General features: G+C 32.9%; 2 protein-coding genes and 1 pseudogene across 3 annotated transcripts; 1 reads left to right on the top strand and 2 right to left on the bottom strand.

The window, feature by feature from the left end:
• Positions 1-3662: 3662 nt before the first annotated feature.
• LOC129294233 (PP2A regulatory subunit TAP46-like) lies at positions 3663-5103 on the bottom strand (annotated as a pseudogene).
• A 617-nt stretch (positions 5104-5720) lies between these two features.
• On the bottom strand, positions 5721-10300 carry LOC129294234 (PP2A regulatory subunit TAP46-like). The gene is made up of 6 exons (XM_054932439.1): positions 10168-10300; positions 9018-9381; positions 8795-8917; positions 6617-6703; positions 6380-6484; positions 5721-6184 (listed from the first exon to the last, which is right to left on the bottom strand). Exons 2-6 carry the CDS (start codon positions 9111-9113, stop codon positions 6128-6130), a joined length of 468 nt encoding a protein of 155 aa, XP_054788414.1. The 5' UTR covers positions 9114-9381; positions 10168-10300; the 3' UTR covers positions 5721-6127.
• A 179-nt stretch (positions 10301-10479) lies between these two features.
• Positions 10480-12381, top strand: LOC129294232 (uncharacterized protein At4g00950-like). 2 transcript variants are annotated; one of them, XM_054932437.1, is made up of 2 exons: positions 10480-11177; positions 11536-12381. In XM_054932437.1, exons 1-2 carry the CDS (start codon positions 10656-10658, stop codon positions 11605-11607), a joined length of 594 nt encoding a protein of 197 aa, XP_054788412.1. In that variant the 5' UTR covers positions 10480-10655; the 3' UTR covers positions 11608-12381. The 2 variants fall into 2 exon arrangements, with proteins under 2 accessions (XP_054788412.1, XP_054788413.1); XM_054932438.1 differs by having other exon boundaries at positions 10489-11177; positions 11806-12381.
• The last annotated feature ends 7518 nt before the right edge of the window (positions 12382-19899 follow it).

The following is a 19899-nucleotide window of genomic DNA, read 5'->3' as shown; positions in this document are numbered from 1 at the left end:
TCTTCGGTTCTTGTTTCTAATGGAAATTGCTTGAAAACCATAAAGTACTGAGCTATCATGCATCGACGTCGATCAATATGAAAAACGGATATGTTTATCTGATAAGCAATTAAGGGTTCGGTGTGACTTTGCTCTTTTTAGTAATTTCTTTCCCTTAATGGAGATTACTTGCTGAATATATATATTATTGTGCGTATCATTATGTTTTTTTGATAGGACACTATCATTTGATTTGAAAAATTATTCAAAATCACGGAATTCGGATATGACATGCAACATATTGTGTTAAATCATTCCAAGACCTTGGATCTATGATGCATGTTTCTTTTCAGCTCTTCAATCTGTGACATGCAGTATATACTCAGTCAGCCAGCCAAATGAATGAAGGTAGTTGACAACTAGAATGATGAAAAATATTTTTTAGGAGATGTCTAAGTATTTAACTTACATACCGGTAACCCGATGGTATATGGCAGTAACAATAGAAGTTATTAACATCGGAGGCTGTTTATTAATACTTAATAGTGCCACATCAAGAACCCTGGCGATTAATTGCTCTAATTTTTTCCTTTTGGGAACTGAAAATTAAAGTAATGACTCTAATTGTATTAAGTGATCCATTTAATAAATAATTGTTGCCAATTGTCCAGACCCATCTTGATGCACCCTAACTAAACTAGGCTTTTGCGTTCACATGTACTTCCTCTCTTTTTTATTGTTTTAGAAATATTATTTTTGACTTGTATTTTTTTATAAGCAAAATCATCATTCCAATAAATATTTATTATATATTTTTTAAATCCTCTTATAATTTACATTAATAAAAAATAATTAATGTATGATTATGTTGATTAATATAAGGCATTTTGATTCACTTTTTTATTTTTAAATATAATTATTATAGTTAATTGATGGTTTTAAACTGTATGATATAGCTTTTTTATATATAAAAACGGGGGAGTAAGATCAATGCACTGAGCACTTGTGGAAAAATATCCTGTAAGATTTAAAATACCAAAGCAATAACCGTTTTGATATGAAAAGAAAGAAATAATCTGCATAAACCAAAATGAAACAATAAGAGTCTATATCAGCAAGCACGACCAAACAGAAATGTAAAATACAAAAGAAGAGCACAGAAACCAAATTCCTAAAACATGAAACAATTAAAGAACAATTTCCAAAAAGTTGCAGCACCGAAAGCTAGACTTTCATGACGCTGCATCCCATTAAGGCCCCAGAAAAATCATTCATATGGTCGAGGTTTTTTTGGCTAAAACTAGTTGTGATGTCAAGTTATTGGCCTTCAACAATTAATAGAATGATATCACGTGACATGCCAAGGAACTTGATTGACACATGCTTTTCCAGCTTTCTCATGTTCGGGACACGGTGAATTCTAAGAGTTGGAATGCAAATTATTCACCAAAATAGCATCTTTTGTTTTCATATAATCATTTTTTATTCTTTGAATTTTTTGTTTATATCTTTCTCAATGTATACTTGACAACTTATATAATAACACATCGGGTTACAAAACAAATAATCAATATATAATGTATTAAAAGTAGCACAATTTATAAGTTATGAATAATCAAACTTATCATTCAACTTCCCCCTTCCTAAAATATAAGATAACTTTAAAAATATTTCACCATATTAAGATATAAGATAATTTGATAAAAATAAGATTTTATTGACACGATTTTTCTTATAATACCCTTCGAAGAACTGAAATAATTATAGTGTAATGATTAAATGTGTAGATTTAAAATTATATTAAATAAAAAATATTTTTAAAAGTTTATATTTTAATTTTAAAAAAATAAAATTTTAAAATGTCATTGTTGAATTTTATTAATATACATAATTTCATCTCAATTTATTTTATAATTTGAATTGGAGGGAGTATATAATAGACTAGTGATCTAATTGAGTACTCCTCCGATTTAGTATATAAATCACTTTCTAAAAGCATAATCTGGTCCTCTTTATAAGTCATTTGTTGATAATATTGTTTTATTTCAAATTAAAATCCCCAATTTATCCTTAAAAAGTAAGAGAGAGAAAGATAAAAAATATTATATTATATGATTGACTTACTTTTTATTTTTTACTCGAGAGTTATGTTTGAAATTTTATTTACTTTTATTCTTTATACTTTTATTGTATTGGTATTGATGAGGTTGGTAGAAATGACTTATAAATAAAACCGAAGAAAATGTATAATAGACTAGTGATCTAATTTAAAATGAACATACAACAAAATACTTAACCAATAAGCTGCGTTATTCAAGTTCACTTTCAAGATTCAACAAATTCTATGATAAAAAATGATCATTCTTCATACTAACATGGTAATACTCATTATCATCCATCAACAAATAACAACATGTGGGGGTTTTTTTTTTAAGATTAAAGAGTAATTTTACTATTAACCTATAGGTTTATGAATGTTTGAGACCATAAATTTATTTTTAGTATAATATTCTTATTTAACTTTTAAAAATAGTGCAATGTGCTGCTACCATTAACAAAAATTAATTTTAATTATTAGATGACTAGAAAAACACAAAAAGGACATCAAAATTACAGAAAAAGATAAAAAATCATAAACAATGATCCAAAAAATTACAAAAAATGAATTTTTTATAATTTTTTTATTAACTAATGGTCAAAGTTAGTATTTATTAACATAAAGGTAGAGACAACATTATACCGTTTTTAAAAGTTGAATAAAAATATTTTTTTACCAGTGAATAAAAACATTATACGAAAAAGGGTCTAAGGTACTAAAAGGTTTTAGACTTATAGTTTAGGAGTAATATCTTTTTTGTGAAAAAAAGTTGAATAAAGTTTAAGGGCAAATTTACTGTTTAATCTTTTTTTAAACTAGTCGTGTTTTATTCTTTTTAATCATAGGACTACATTTTAAATTTGAAGGTAAATTTATTAAAGAAGATGAATGAAGAGGGAGGGAAAAGAATATTTAAAAAATTGAAAAAAATTACTAAAACAATAAAATTTTATTAATGAAAAGGAAACAAAAACAGTCTGAAAAAATAACAAAAAGAAATGTGAAAAACAGACACAAGTGCTCTCTGTGAATGCAAAGAAGATAAATTTGTTAGGTGATGACTCGAATTTTCTCGAATTTCGGGTAGTTTTATTAATTAATTAGAGAATCATCCACTGCTTTTAAATTAATTTTAGTCTATTTAAGTTAAACCCTTTTAGTTTGTATATATTTTGATATTGCTTTAATCTTTACAATTTGTGTTTGTTTTTATCACTTGTTGGTGGCATTTTCATTTCAGGGACCGTGACAAAAGATTGAAAGATTTAGGAGAAGAAAACAGGGATTTTTTTTTTTTTTTTTTTGTGAATAAGAAAAGGAATCAAAATTTAACAGCACCAGGATGGCTGTCATGACACCTGCTATAGCAGGTCTGTGATATGGAATGCTTCATAGGGAGACAGAACTCAGAAGCCGTTACGGGCGGGGCCAAGTGGGCGTTGCGTGGAAAATGCATAGCATCGACTTTCGAAGATAAAAACGCGAGAGGCTAATTTTAGTTAATTTTCCTCTAGTACAGGTTTAAGTGATTAGAGAAAGACTTGAACTTAATGCACTTGTATTAATTTGAGAAGGAATTGTTGGGTTAAATTTGAGCAGGATTTTGCATTAATTATCGCCCTCAGGAGATTGAAACATATTTATTGGGAGATTGGCGTTGCATTGCATTGAATTATTGGATCTTATACACAATTTTCGAGAGCAAACCAACTACAGAAACTGTGACTTCATTACAGCATGGAACAACAAAGCACAGCAGTCACCTAAAATTTAACCACATGGCGTAAGTTTTTTATTGCCCGCTCCCGGAGGATTATCATCTTTCCAATCACCCCAAGCTCTTGCCTTCTCCTGTGTAGCATCATCATCTTCTTCCCCTGGCCCTGACTTCCTATCCTCGTACCAAGATGAATTAGCTTCTTCCATAAGCCTCGCATTTCTCTATAGCCATTCATTCATCATCTCCATTTCCCTAAGCCCAGCTTCCTCAATACTCATGGTTGGCAACCTTTCACAAAAATTAGTAACATTCTACTTAGTATCCTATACGGGCGTTCATAGCATTTTGGTAAAATAATAATAATAGGACAAGCAGATGGTCAAAAATAAAAGAGAACATATAAGTAACCTTCGTCCTTGAAAACAATGATGAAGATGATTGAAATCGAACTTCTTTCCGGCATTACCCGTTTAGAGTTACTTCCCCATCCCTCACATTTTTCTTTCATCAAACTAAACGTTCGATTTGTTTGTCGCAGAGGAAATATGGGTACCTATAACCAGGTTTGTCGCAGAGGAAATATGGGTACCTATAACCAGGTTGGAAGACCTGGGCCGCCATTCTTTCCCTTTCACTTGTTAGGCCTCCATGAGTAAGACTGGCTGCTCCAAATATAACTGGTTGGTGTTTGTGATCATGTGCCCCGGTGACCTTTGATCTGCCTTCCAGAACATCTTGAGCAAAAGTGGCGCATGTGATTGGCTGTGCTGGTTTAGTGTACTGCGCACGAGATGCAGCATCCCGATGCCAAGCTTCTGCTTTTTTTCAACGTTCATCAAGAACATCCTTAGAGAATTCCTTGTCCCCATCCTAAGCCACAAAAAAATCAGATAGTGAACGTGCTCTATAAATAGCTGAATATGGTGCCCACACATGATCTGGCGAAGTGATTTACTCTGCTACATTGCCAAATGACTTAAGTTCCAAAGAATTCTATAGTCTATACAATATTCTAGAAATGCCTTCATAGTGTATAACATCATCAAATTGTGACTACATCCTACAGGATATCTGATTGAGCTTTGGGGAAATTGCCATACATTGAGTATTTTACTACCTTGGATTGTTTCTCCTTTATCGCAGAAAGCATCTCTTCCTCTTTCTTTAACATTTCCAGCAGATCTAATGCCTGATCATGGCGGCAACAAATGAGAACAGGAAAGGTGCAATTTTGATATGAGGAAAATAGCTACATAAGTGTGAATCCAGCCTTAAAGATTGCCAAATATATAGTAGCAAACCATGCCTGCAAGAAAAAGGGAAAAAAATCAATGTTACTTTGAGAGAGAACAGATTTAAAAAACCAGAACAATGCAGTTGGATAAAACAGAAGAGTCCATCCTACAGATTGCTGAAAAATTGCATTTTGAATCGGTTCTTTTGTAAATATGATAAAGCAGAAAACTGATTTCCAAAAACCAGCTGAATAATATACTAAAAGATTATCTATAGATCCCGTGAATATTTTCTGTAAACCTGAACCAATGAGGAAATATCCCCCTTCTGTGCTCACTCCAATCTTGGGATAAAAGTAACCTAAATTTAACCCATCTAATGGGGACTAAATGAATGAAAGCAAAGAAAATTATGATCAATTTTCAATGGCAATCAATATATATGAGGAGCATAATGCACCTTCAAAGTCTGTTAATTGTACAAATTTACTAGGTTTTTTTAATGAATAAAACCTTGTACGATAATTGTCAAGCCAGAAGACCACCACCATCTTCCAAAATGGGTTGTTTATACAATCCAACAGAGACAACTATAGGAGCCTAGTTTGGTCAATGATTATCTATATAAAGAATTTCAACCTTGAATTCTCCTCTTTCTCAAATTGAAACCTTTTTCTCAAGTATACGGTTTGTTCAAGGCTAAATTATCGAGCCAATATTGATTCCACAAAGTCAGAAATAGCCATTATTTGGCAAAATTCGATGGCTAGAAGATACAATATAATCTTAAGTGATTTATAGCCCATCGGTTACAATCAAAGAAAATCAAAATGACCCGGTGGAAAAGTTGCCCAGAATTTGTTCCATGAAGCACCTTCCAATCAGAGGGAAAAAAAGTATATGCTGTAAATATGAACTGACAAACTACAACACGAGCTCCAGAAGAATGGTATCATTTACACATAAAGCATGAAGGAATGAGAAGAAAACCTCTCTTCCTTCTTCTCCACCGTCATCCAGTACTTCTTCTTCTCCTGCCTCAACAGGGGCAGACAATGCAGCGGCTTTGGTAGAACAGCCACGCCTCTCCTTTTGCTACTTTATTTCCAGCAATTTTGACTCTACAGCTCTTTGACATTTAAATCTAGCAATCTACAAAAGAGGCCCCAAAATCATTAAAGTAGTGGTAAATTTCTATTCTCCATTATATCACACTGTACTTTTTATTCAGATTTTCTCGTCCAATTCACATTCAAAGCAGGAAAAAGTTTAACAATACAAACTTGCTCTGTATTAGCACTGAACCTTATTGCAATCCCGTCACACCATACTACAATAAAACCTTACCTTTCTGGCCCTCTGATCAGCAACAGATTTTGGTGCCCCTTGCTTATAAGATTCTAACTCCTCTTGTGGGACAAGCTCCATTGCTTCACAAAATGAGAGAAAGTCCTGCAAAATGTTATTCTTAATAAGTTTTGATTGAGAAACGTTAACTAAAGAGTTAATTTAATTACATTTATTTGCTGAATTTCTTCTCCACTCTTTTCACTTTGTCCCCTTCATGTGTCAGTAAGTACTAACCTTTAGCTTTGCCTGGGAAGCCTTAAGAATCTGTATCCTGTCATCTTGTGCTATTTTTCCAGTTAACTCAGCTAGATAAAATGGCACCTGAGAGATTATTGTGAAAAGTCATACAACAAAACAGCAATCTTGCTTAAAGTGAACCAAGCTTAGTTCACCAGTCAACTTCAATATCCATGCCTTAACAGCTGAAACAGTTTTATCCGAAACAATGCACATGCCCAACTCTACCATATATATAGATATATATCCTCCTAGAAAATTGATATCATCAGAGGGGGAATGCATAATTTTGCATAATTTTATATATAAAGCATTATAATTTGCCAGTACCAATTGTTCTGCATCCTTTTGAATGTTGCATAAGAGAAAAGAATCAAACTACCATTTCTATGAGGAAACTTAATCCATTAGAAATTCCCCCTCTCTATCATGTAGTTAATTGTGAATATAATCTAAGCACATAGTAAATACTTTTAACAGCAAGCTGTTGGTTACACCTTCAAAGGAAAATGAAGATTGCCCTAAATTCATAGACAACTTGAATGCAACCATTTAAACAAGAAAATTACAAAGATTGAACATGAAGTTCAGAAACTCATCACATCCCCTTCTATCACAACCATCAAATAAATCAATGCAAGGATCATTGCAAAATGAACTATTTCAATTATAGGAGTACAATAAAGCTTCTAGTTTTACGGTTTATCATCCTTCAATTAGGTGCTCCTGATATACAAATTCTTATGCCCGTTTAGTAGCATGGAAAAGATTTTGATGGAAGTGGAAGAGGAAGAGGAAGTGGTGGAAGTGGGGTGGGTTTTAAAATATGTCTGGCATGCACAGGGAAGTGAGATATAATTTTAAATTGAAATATGTACTTATAATATAAAAGTACTAAAATGCCCTTTAAAAAATCTCTTCCACCGTAAAAGGCTAAAAGCATCAACAACTAGCCCAAGTTGTCAAGAACAACCGTAGCCTTCATGCTTGAAACTGAATCAATGGGAAAACTTCAACATCATCCAACAAATTCAATAATTAATCAAACATTTTTCTAAAAGATCTGTGGCCAAAATAATTTTCTTTAGAAAGATCAATATTATATTGAATATATTTCAAAGATAGGTCCGGTCCCTTCTGGAATGAATTAACCTTCTTTTGCAACTTCATGGTTGCATCATCTTTCACGGCATTGTCAGATTCGGCAGCAGCTAGAAGATCACCTACAGTGTTGTTGATCTCTTTCACCTCCTTCAAAATGTGGAAGAGAGAACAAGCTTCTAGCTTGGGCTTAGAGATTGCACCTTCCATTATTCAGCAAGACGGTGATGGCCACGGAAGTTGGAAACAATAACAGTGATGGACATTGGAGATGGTGACAACAATGGATGCCAAAGATGGTGATGGTGAAAGAGATGTAGAAGGTGACTGGTGGAAGAGTTGCCCTCGAGGGTGAAGGAAATTGATGGGTAAAATAGTCTCGTGGACCATTTTTTATTAAAGAAGTGAGGGAGGAAATGGGTTCCTTGGGTATGAGGGTGGAAGTGAGTTTCACCAGTTTTGATGGAACTGGGTTCTCCAGAAAAGTGAGATCCATTGTACCAAACAGCCTATTTTCTCAGTTCCACTTCCAGTTCTTTGGTGCCAATTACATGCTACCAAAAGAGACATAAGCGCATAACTTTTGAGTTTCTTCTTAAATACAAGCAAGATATTATATTTAATAATTCATACTATTTATCTTCCTTCAAGACCGTTTTGCTGAAAACAAAATGTCGGTCCAATTCCTGTGTTTCTCTTCATATTAAAAATCGAAGTAAAAATCTTAAAAATATCACCCAATGTTCTAATTATTCATCCAGAGCAGAAATACAATTTTTCCCTTCACGTGTTCCAATAAGTTAAACAAAAAAGATCTGTAAGCTGGAGACGGGAAAGCATATTTTTGTTCCTCGTTTGTACTTATTGCTGACACGTAGATAAAACTAAGACAAGGAAGAAAACATTAAAAGTAGAAATTTGAAGATTCATTGATGAAAAATATTAAACTTGAGAACAGATAATCAATCAATAAAAATTGAAAATTCAGAAAAAGAGACATGTCAGCTACGAAACATTCGACGATAGTTAACCCAAGAAAACCGTAACAATTAGAGAGCAGTGATTGCCACTTACCAGAATATACTTGAGACTCGTGGTACTAATATCATCTTTGGTCTCATTAGCCGAGAACAGACCCAGCTTATTTATCATGTCTTCGCACTTCCTCAGTACCTCGCAGCCTTTCCTGACAACCTCCTGAACAAACCCCCAATTAAACCAGCAACTTTAAAAGAATAACGTGTCCAAGTCCAACCAAAGCAATGAAACAAAGACTCAAGTGTTAGCGCAGGCAAACCTGATCAGCCCCAGACTCCGTTGCTGTTGTGTGAACCCTTCGGGCTTGCTCGAAGACAGATGGCAGTGACACGTCCTCCATTTTGCATTCACCCATTGCGAATAAATCAAAGTAAAAATGAACAGCCGTGTAGTAAGGCCTAATTAGTCAGATTCCCTCAAAATTCTGCGGGTGAAATTGGATAGAAATTAGGAGGAGTTCGGTACTATTCTGAAAAGCGCGCTCTCCGTTTAAATGAAAGTTGTGAGACCAGAGGAAGCGAAAGTTCAAGAAGGAAGGCCAACCTGGCCGATAGACCGAGAGAACTCGAACCCGCGAGCGTGGCCATTGACTGCGGAAGGGTGCACGGCATGAGAACGAGGCCCTGCGCATAAATCATGCCACCTCAGCTCTTGATATTTTCGGGCCAAGAAAAAGGAAAGCGATCTTACCGGAAGAAATGTGACATTTACGAGCGCACAAAGAATTCAGAAAAGGGACGTGATCAAAATATAATACGAGCTTGATACACGATTAATTTTTTATCATTCTTCTTTGTGAATACTTTATACTTTAATTTAATTTTAAGATCTTGATTAAAGTTTAGTTGTATATATTTTTCAATGATAAAAATTGTTAATTTCTCGTAAAACTAAGTCATGAGTGAAGTAATTTTAAAAATATTTTCAAAAAATAATTTTAATAAAAAGGTTCTTAGATTTATTCACTTTGTATTGTTAATAATTTTAATAACTTCTGAATTCCATCCCGATTTTGTTATCAGAAATTCTCACTGGCCGAAAAAGTAAGATGGAGTTATGGCTCAAATTAAGTAAGCCCCGGACACGAGCGCCACCCATCAATTTTAACTGCTTAGCCGTGAGGCAAATAATGCACGGACCGTGACCCACTGCAGTTTTCTAATCTCGTTAATTTCGAATTATGAGTACATGCGGCTCACGCCCTTTTTGAAACCCTCCAGCATTCATTTTCTTGGTACATGCATGTGAACCTCCAAAATACAGTGATATATTACCTACTTTTATATTTAATAATAAATCTACAGTTATTACTGTCCAAAGTGAAAAATGATAGGTTTTCGGGGTCATATTTATGTTCTCACACTCCCTTAGCACCTAGCAAAATGAAAAATGATAGGACTATACTTTACCTGGAGTTTCAAAACTCGGAAGTCGGAAGCCACACACATATGATTGACCAGTAGTACGAGATGGGCGGCTTCTAGTGGTAAAGGATTTGCTTCCTTGTCTCTGGGGGCAAATTAAGTATTTTTCCACACACCAAACAACGACTGTCCACGAAGGGGAGAATCGGAGATAGTCATGACCGTTCATGGTCACTATCCTCCAATCAGAAATATTCATGGCGGGACCCATCTGCTTTGACCTGGCCAAAAGGGTACTTTAGTAGTTTCATCAACCCCGTGCAAGTAAAAATAAGAAGCGCATCTTCTCGTGGGTTGAAGCAGCGCCGGGAGCGTTATTCAGTTGCTGCGCCACTCTCGCTTCACATTCATCACCACCCAACGCACTCTCCACTCCTTTTCTCTCTCTATAAAATACTCAACCCCCACTTTACCATCCGATCATAATTCACCAGAAAATCTGCCAGAGATCTTTCTACCTAGCTAGATAGATTATGGGATCAGACGACGGCACACCACCAAAGCTCTCCTTGTTGATTTCCAGGCCAACCAGACCGCCGGAAATGAAGACTCCGCCGCTGCACGTGGCTGTCTCCGTTCCGTTCCAATGGGAAGAAGCACCGGGCAAGCCCAAGCACCGCCCCGCCGAATCCAAGCCCAAGACTGCTAGAGCCTTGGAGCTGCCTCCCAGGCTGCTGTTCTCTGAGGCGAAGGTGTCCAGCGTGCCGTCCCCAACCAACGTCTTGGATGGTCCTTACATTGGCCGGGTCATGTCCTTCGCGTCGTCTAATGACAGGCGCGCGAGTAAGGATCATTGGAACGGCAATTTTGGGTCCAGCAGGTGGAGAAGTTTCAAGAGAAACAGAGAGGAGGGTGAGGAGGTTATGGAAGGCAGCTTTGACTTTTCAGACTGTACTGCAGATGGCCGTGCCACCGAAGTAAAGATCTCTAGGGTCGGCATGAGGAGAAGAGGAAGCTTTCTCGGTAACGTATCCAACACAAGGTCGCATTTCTGGGTAAGTCGTCTTAATTTTTTATTCTTTTGGGGGGTCATGAGTCTTAGTTCATCTCCCATGCTAGTTGATCTTCTCTATGAAGCACTGTGTTACAAGGATTCTGTCTACCGTATATAGATGACGAGCGCGTCGTCTCCGTTTATCAGGAAGAGACGGGCGCTTGCCTTCGTCTATATGGTGGTCTAGAACTAATTAATAAAGGCCGGCAAAAATTTAAACATGGAATATTTCAGACATTCTTACGAAAATTTTACAAAATAATATATATTTTTTAATAAAAAGGTGAAAGGTATGTGCTTAGGTGTCCCGGAAATCAATAAAATGATAAATGAATATACAAGCGGATGTATGTGCTTAGGTGTATGATGACGAGGAGCTTCTGCAAGTATCGGATTGCCAGGCAGTGGAATGTAACAATTTGATAAACTAATGGCAGCTTAGCGTCGGAGAGACGGAACTTCAGCACATTTCCTTTGAGAGGCTGAGAGATCAACGTTACGATGGCAAATTTTTTTTTTTTAAAAAAAAGTTGTCATTACTGTTAGTTTTGGTGGTGGTGGTGTAATGATTAATGATTAGCTTGGCGGAGCGGTTATGGAAGAATAATGTGATTTTGTGGAAAGTGCAGGCGAGCGTTTGTGATAGCTTGAAGCAAGTAGTCCCGTGGAGACGCAGGCAAGAGGGCCAGAGAAAATAGGAGCCTCCTAATAATTAGCTTCACACACACTGTCAAGTGTCAACCCCTCTCCAATCAGTATCTACTGTAAATTAGTCTAAGGTATTATATTCACCTCCTAGACATATATACATATATATATATATATATAATATTGCAATTCCAAAAGTAGTCCCAAAGAGTTGTTTGTTGCTTTGTTTCTTTTGGGCACCATCAGATCAGAGAGACTTGTAATAGATGGAGTGAATGCTTCCCCTTCCCCCTGGTTGTATGTGGGAAAAGCAGAAGCAACCGGTATTATTGTCCATGAAATTATGAAGTGCCCATTTTTGCCAACTGGTTGTGTGTGGAAAAGGCAGAAGCAACTGGTGTGTGGCTGCCTGGCTGGTAAAGACAGGGCACTGTAATTGTTTAGTTTTGATTTTCTGATGTTACGTGTAGCCGGGTCAAGTAGAGTAGTTCAGTTGACTATGACATATCCATTACTAATCACGCGTCAATGAGGAAATGAGCATCGTGTCTTTCTCACGTCTGCATTCAAAGTTTTTAATTATATTTATAGCCAACTGGCTGGACATCGAAAAATGAACAACCACTTGTTTTCGCCCATCAAGGCCTCGGCTTTAAAACAGACTCCCCGTCCGCCGTAGCGTGCCTTACGGCCACTCCCACGATTTTCTCGAAGCGTACGATTTTACATTTTTAGGTCTGTTATTGAATTGTGAGAGTAGCGTGCGTGTCGTGTAGAGTTAATAATTAAGGTAAGTTTAATAGATTAATCCAAACCCGTCAATAAAAAGTTAAGACCGGGCTTTAAAAAAATATAATCCTTTTTATGTTCGGAGGCTCGAAAAATTAGAGCCAAGCCCGATCGAGTTCGGACTTGATCCAAATACCCGAATAAAAAAATTTTATTTTTATAAAATATATTAAATATGATAAATATTAATTAATTAATTAAGTTTTATATTATTTTATACTAAAATAATATATATTTGAGTCCTATACATTATTTAAATATAAAAAATATATTTTATATTTTTTATAAAATAAAATAATTAATTTTAAAGTAAAAAATTAATTAAAAATAATTTAAAAATAAAAATTTGGATATCCAACAGCCTAACGTTCGAAAAAATTCGAGGCTGACTTAATTATTTAAACTTTTCAGGAAGTTTTCGGATTTAGGCGAATATGCCCGACCCCACCCAGACTCCCAGCTCTAGTGTGGTGTGGTCTCATAGATCAAAATTCTTTTCAGCTTATTTTTTTATTTGGATAGTCATGTGAATATTTGCATAGACTATTGCCTTTGTCTTTTCTAAATATTTAAAGAAATGTCTTTGTCATTTATTTTCATCGATGAAGTTATCTTTTTAGACAATAATAATAATAGAATCTCAAAACTTAGAATTTATTACAGTTATGTCTCTGATAAAATGTTTTTTACAATAAGTTATAAACATGAATTCAAACAGTTCCAAACAGCCCAATTATAAAATAAGAGTTGTGTTTAAAATTTAAATATTTTATTTACAATTAAAACTTCTGAATTTATGATTATCTAAATTAATATTTATAATTGATTTTTAAGAAATTTTATTAAAGACTTAAACGTCATAAATTTCAAGTTCTGAGACTTTTTGTGTTTAACATGCAAACAAGTTCTGAGAATTTTTATCGTCACTCCCCCCCAATTTGTTCTTCAGACTCTTATCTCAATCATTGAGTCGGTGCTATTTTTGTTACACGCTTGCTTAGGTTGGCGGGCGAAGCGGGAGTGGTAGGTATCTGAAATTTGATGATAAGATTCAGACTTTGCAATAAAAAAAACAAAAATTGCTAATTCCCTCTCACTATTTGAAGTATTGCTATTGTAATAAGATATATTATTAGTTTAACAAGAGATAATGTCTAAACTAGAAGTTGGATGCCAGATTTTAACATGAGATCAATATAGAGAAACAGTACAAACACGTCAATTTTGCTTTTTCTTAGCACCATTAATTTTTTTTTTTTTTTGGATGCCGGCATGCCGCCAACAATATGGTGTCCGTAAATAACGCGCTAGTGTCATAGAAATTCAATTCAATCTTTTACTGTCATTCAAGATTGAGTAATAGTTAAGGTGTGATCAAAGAGTTTCATTTTCAACTCTTGGATCCGTTCGGTATGAGAAGATGATTTTGATAGAAATAAAAGTGAATATAAAAGTAAAGATAAATATGTGATTTAACAATCTGTTTGATATATTTATGAAATTGAGAGATTATTTTTATTTAATATTAACATATAAAATAAGAAAAGATTAAAATGTTCTCATCTCAAAAACAAATTTGCCCAACCCAGATTGAAGAAGGGACCACCATGAACCATTGCGACCATGAAATTGAAGAGAGAGGCTACAAAGAAATCAGTCACAACATCAACAATTACAAATTAGAAATGAAATGCAATATACAAAAATCAAGAAGGAGAAGTGGGGATTAAAAATTTGCCATTGAGCTCTAGCAGATGCAGCGAAGAAGAATGAATAAAAAACACGATGGAGCCAAAAGCAAAAGAGATTTCGTCATTGAAGGTAAGGCCAAGAAATCGTTGGAGGTTGCTGGAAATCAATAGTTTCCTATGGAAGAACCCAGATCTAGAAGAAAATTGTCGCCATCCATAACCACTCAAACCCACTGTCACCACCTATGAGGGAGAAGGTGGCTCTGGAGGCTGTCGCAGTGAATATTTATTTATTAAATTAACATTAATTAATAAGTTCAAGCAGATTGGTCTTTATGATCTTGTGTGAATCGTAATAGGTGGACCATACAAGTGAACCTAATGAAAAGAAACCCAACCCACAGCCCAATAACCATCAGTTATTTCCTATCTCTTAACTGACTAAGTCAGAGATAATAGAAAATAATTATTTAATTAATTAATAAAGCGGTTACTGATACTAAATCGATTAGTCGATAACCGCAAACACACGACTCATTTTCTATTACTCCATTATCTCTATACTCTTTGAAGACTCTAGGGGCTAGTAGGTTGTGCGTCTATCTACACTCGAGGTAATCGAACTTTCTCAAGCGTTTATGGATTTTTCAGATACGCACATCACTATTCTTAAATCTTAGTTGAGATATTAAAGTTTACATATCTCATATCCGTCTCCTTTATTGTCGCTAAAGGAGGTTTGAGATCTAAGGAAGGTAGCTTGAAATTGGTACAGTGAAGAATAAAAGAGATCAAATTGCCAAAAAAGAGGAAACAACCATGCATCGCCACCGAGAGAGTCGCCAAAAGCGGACAAGAGGTCGTCGTCATTCAAGTTGCTGGCAACAATGGATAAAATTATAGTTTGAGCTGTGCTCAAAGATAATACTTTTAAAAGTTATTTCGTCACATCAAATGGATCGCGTGACAACTTTCTAAAATTAAACAGACACAAGTTGCTGGAGGACACCGTTGTTCAAGTTGCTAGACAAGGGAGAACAAGTAAACTGATAAAAAATGAAATTGGTTAGGTGAAATTTGAAAATTGATTTTTTTTAATCCAATTCCATCAATTTTGATGGAAATAACTTTTATATGGAAGTCCTGTTCAATATGATTTTAATCAATCAAAAAAAAATTCAATTTCATTTTCACATCTATTTCTACCCTTCTAATCCCGTCACACAAAATAGGCCCTTAAAAATGATAGGAAGCTTAAAGTTAGATTGTGGATACATTGCTAGCATGAAAAGTGAAAGAGAAGAGAAATGACAGGAAGTACTTGTTTGGATAACATTTGTAATCAATTTTATATATCAAAATCATTATTTTGTAGAAATACATCTAAATACCTTTATTATATGTTAAAATTAATGATAAATTTAAAATCATATTTTCTTAAAAATATTCAAACACCATTCATATATGATAAAATCAATTGCAAACCCACAATCATGATTTTTTTTAAATCCAAACATCCCTTATGATGTTAAAATCAATCATAAACAATAAAAAATATGATTTGTAAAATAATTTATATGATTTTTGGATAAAATTTTAGAAACTTATAATTGAAAATTGAATTGAAAAATGAGAAATAATAGCTTATGAGATAATTGTGATTTTGAATTGATAATTAATTTTGACATACATAAAAAGTATTTAAATATTTTTAAAAAATTATAATTTTAAATTTATAATTAATTTGGATATATATTTTTTAAAAAATATAATTTTGAATTCATAATTAATTTTACAAAATTATGGTTTTACATAATTTTAATTTATGCTCTTTAATTTTGATTAAAATTAATTATATTAATTAATTTTATAAATCAATTATATACCACACAATATAATTAATTATATTCTAAATCAATTATATTAATTAATATTTTTCATAACTAATTATATCTAATTAAAATTCAAATGCATCCGAATTTGTGGAAGCCAAACTAACAAAGTTGAAAGTAGGACCCACACCGTGTATCCCTTGCCTTCCTCAAATAGTCATCCAGCATCGAATTTCAAATTCCCCCGAAGCTATCGTTCCCTTCCCCGCACCAACCCCTCCAGTGCCCTCGGCATCTACCACCTCTTCCCTGACACCAAATTATGAATAACAATAGCATTAGAATTCATATATTTTTAAATTTCAATACAATAATAAATAGAGGTGCACATAGATAGGGTTGAGTTGGACAAGATCTTACTTGATGCCCAGCCCGAAGAATGAATGAGCTGCAAAATGCAGCCTGATGCCCAGCCCTACCTGCAAAAATACCCTATTAGTTTGGGTAGGACAGGGCTAGTTGGGCAGTTTTGGACCACCCAACCCATCAAATAATTACCCTACTCATAAAATACCACAAGTCTTGGCATAATATCAAATTATTCATAATTCAATCCAAAATAACAAAAGCTTGGAGCATCATCTGAAAAATAATAATTTGAAAGAGTAGGCTTGAATTCACAAAAAACTTCTTCCCAATTTCCAACTTGCATGAATGAAGGAGAAAAAATATGTCATAACTAAATACAAAAATTGCAAGAACATACATAAACATTTAAAGCAAAATGAAAAACAAAATATGAGAGAATTGACAACAATAATATATAAGTTTGCTAAAAAAATTAGCAAGAAATCATAGAAAAGTTAGCAAAAAATTAATAAAAAAATTAATAAAAAATAATAAAAAAATTGGGCTGGGCTAAATGGGCAGGGCTACATGACTTGCCCACTGCCCGCACATTGCCCAGCCCGAACATGTATAGAACATTTAAGGCTTTTTTTTTTTGGCCGGGCTAGGCAAAAAATAACCAGGTTCGGGCGGGCATTTTGGACAACCGAGCATCGTAAACAGCCCTAATAATAAAGAATGAATATATGGTTTAAAAATAAAACGACACAAGTAAATTGCACTTGTTTTTTTTAAATATAATTTTACCCTTAACCCTTTCCCATGTGCACGCACACAACGTCACAACCGTATTAATGTTAGGTTCGAATTAACACACCTCCCAAACAAAAGAGGCGATATTGTAACTAGTACAATCAATTGTCCACAATAAATTCCACTTGTTAAAAAGGAGAAGGCATGCGCTTCACATTTCACGCATTAGATTTAAAAGAGGCAACTACATTTTTTTTTTTACCACACAGATAACCGCCACATCATCATCATCAATTCAATACATGATTAAAATTAAAAAGGCTACAAAATATCTTTTGTTCTTTAATATTATAAAAAATTTTAATTTGGTATTTTAATTTTATCTTTTATATTAATCATTATTATTTTAAAAAATCAACCATAATATATTAACATTTGAGAGTGTTTTATAAATATTTAAATGTTCAATATAAGAATTTTTTGTTGATGAAACAAACATTGCTATAATTAAAAAATTTAAAAGATACTTTATAAGTTCAAAAAATCAAAATAAAACATGGTGTAATTAAAAGAAGGATTAAGGTCCATTTTTTTCATACTTATTTTTAAGAGTGTTGGGCACCTTATATTTTTAAGTAAGAAGTATTTTTTCGAAGTTCAAAAATGCTCTTTTGTTAGGAGGCCGTTAACTTTACTTTTTTTTGTTGATGTGGCATGTGCCGGGTCTACACACAATGACAAGTAAGGCTTTGATCATACTTTTTAATATTAATTTGCTCATAGACTCTCTTTCTAGAAGTGTTAGACACCTTAAAATCTTTTTTTAAAAGCACCAGGTACTTTAAAGTCTTATTAAAGTAAAATTTAATAAATATTACCAAAATATTAAACCTTTTCATATGTAATAATTTAAATATTATTATTTATAAACATTCATTAGGAATTTATAAATTATTTTTAAAATATTAACAACTCAAACTAGTATTTTATAAATTTATAGGTGACTTTTTCATTTTAATATATCAATTTTCTCTCCAAAATAGTGCTCAGATCATTGTGCCTTTTGTGCATGATGTAACTTACTTATTATATTTTTAATATGTGTTAAGTTCCTTAAACTTTTATGTTATTTTTTATAATTTTTATGGTCAACTAACAATCTTTTTTAAAAGTATTGCGCATTTCAAATTTAATACTCTCTACATGTTGTAGCGGTAAAAGTAAAATAAAAAACATGATAAATTAGGACCAACACTATGCTAACAAAAATGTTTATTTAAAAGATATCGTTGATTCTATTAATGTACTACAAAAAAGTTACTTAATAAGAGAAAAATATAGAGATGAGAATTTTTTTTTTATTAATTTGGAGGTTCGTTCCCTTCCTTTTTAATACAAAAGTAAAAAATATTCGAAATATTAAAATATTAAATTGTGTCGTGTGATGTTTTAAATAATAATATGTCAATTATTAAATATTAAAATATTAAATATTTTAATAATATTTATTAAATTTTATTTTAACAAGACTTTAGGTGTTCAGTATTTGTAAGAAAAAAATTTAAGTGTAAATTAACATAAAAAACATGGTCATATTTCTATATACCACTATACATGGGGCTCACAAACATGCCACGTAAGTAGAGAACAGAAAAAAATAAAAAACTAACTGTTGACTAACAGAAAGGTTTTTTTTATCCTAAAAAAATAATTCAAGAATAAAATTATCTCATTTAAGAATATAAAATACCCGTCGCTCCTTAAAAATAAGTACGAGGATAAATTTAAACTTTTACCCTCAAAAGTAACAACAATGCTATTCATAAATAATTTAAGAACATTAATGCTACCATTCGTAACATGCACCTTGGATTTTGTTATTTTTTATGTTTTATGTTTTCCTACAATTTTTTAAGTTTTTTGCAGGGAGTGGTTCTAGTCTTTTAGACTCTATTTATTATCTGTTGAAATAAAAGATTGTCAAATATTAGAATTGTGCAAAAGTCTTTTAGTTTAGTCCGGTTTGAGACAAATCCGATCTTATTCGGATAAAAATTGGTCTTTTGGACCAAAAAGACTAAGCCCTTTTTTTGATTAAATTAAATAAGAAACCGAGCATGTAGACCACTTGGTCCGATCTTATAAATTTATTTAATATAGTTATAATTAATTTATTAGTTAGTATTATAATAAGTTAATTTATAATAATATTTAGTAATTGTTTGCATTTTATATTTGTGAAGTCAAAAACATTGAGCAAAATTTAAACATTGATCAACCTCAATTTTCTCCTTTTATCGATGAAATTTGTTGCTAATTTGGTGTAATAAACTTTAGACATGTTAAAAGTTATCTAATTTGAATCATTTATATTGTAATTGAAATATTTTTTGTTATTGTTGGATATTGCTGTGATTTTATAATTGTTGTTATCGTGATAAATTTTATATGACTATAAATAATTTTATTATTTTAACTGATTTTATTATATTAAAATAAATTGATAACTCTTAGAGGTGAAAAAAAGGAAGAAAAAAAAACCAAAGTGAGAAACTGAATAATACCGAAACCTATCTTTTAATCGTATTGGACCAGTTCAATTCAGTTTAACTTTAAATCATACTAAAATTAGACTAGGCTATAAATTGATTAACTCAATCAA

The sequence above is a fragment of the Prosopis cineraria genome, unplaced genomic scaffold (assembly GCF_029017545.1).
Source record: "Prosopis cineraria cultivar Desert tree isolate PC_DT_omini unplaced genomic scaffold, ASM2901754v1 PC15, whole genome shotgun sequence".
Lineage (NCBI taxonomy): Eukaryota > Viridiplantae > Streptophyta > Magnoliopsida > Fabales > Fabaceae > Prosopis > Prosopis cineraria.
This window is presented reverse-complemented; position numbering and strand designations above follow the sequence as displayed.

Excerpts from the sequence above, each read along its gene's own strand:
- LOC129294234 (XM_054932439.1), bottom strand. The coding sequence starts at position 9,113 with ATGGGTGAATGCAAAATGGAGGACGTGTCACTGCCATCTGTCTTCGAG. Across the intron at positions 6,704-8,794 it reads CGAGTCTCAAGTATATTCTG|GTGCCATTTTATCTAGCTGA; the intron begins GTAAGTGGCAAT and ends ATAATCTCTCAG. Across the intron at positions 6,485-6,616 it reads CTTCCCAGGCAAAGCTAAAG|GACTTTCTCTCATTTTGTGA; the intron begins GTTAGTACTTAC and ends AACATTTTGCAG.
- LOC129294232 (XM_054932437.1), top strand. The coding sequence starts at position 10,656 with ATGGGATCAGACGACGGCACACCACCAAAGCTCTCCTTGTTGATTTCC. Across the intron at positions 11,178-11,535 it reads ACACAAGGTCGCATTTCTGG|GTGTATGATGACGAGGAGCT; the intron begins GTAAGTCGTCTT and ends GTATGTGCTTAG.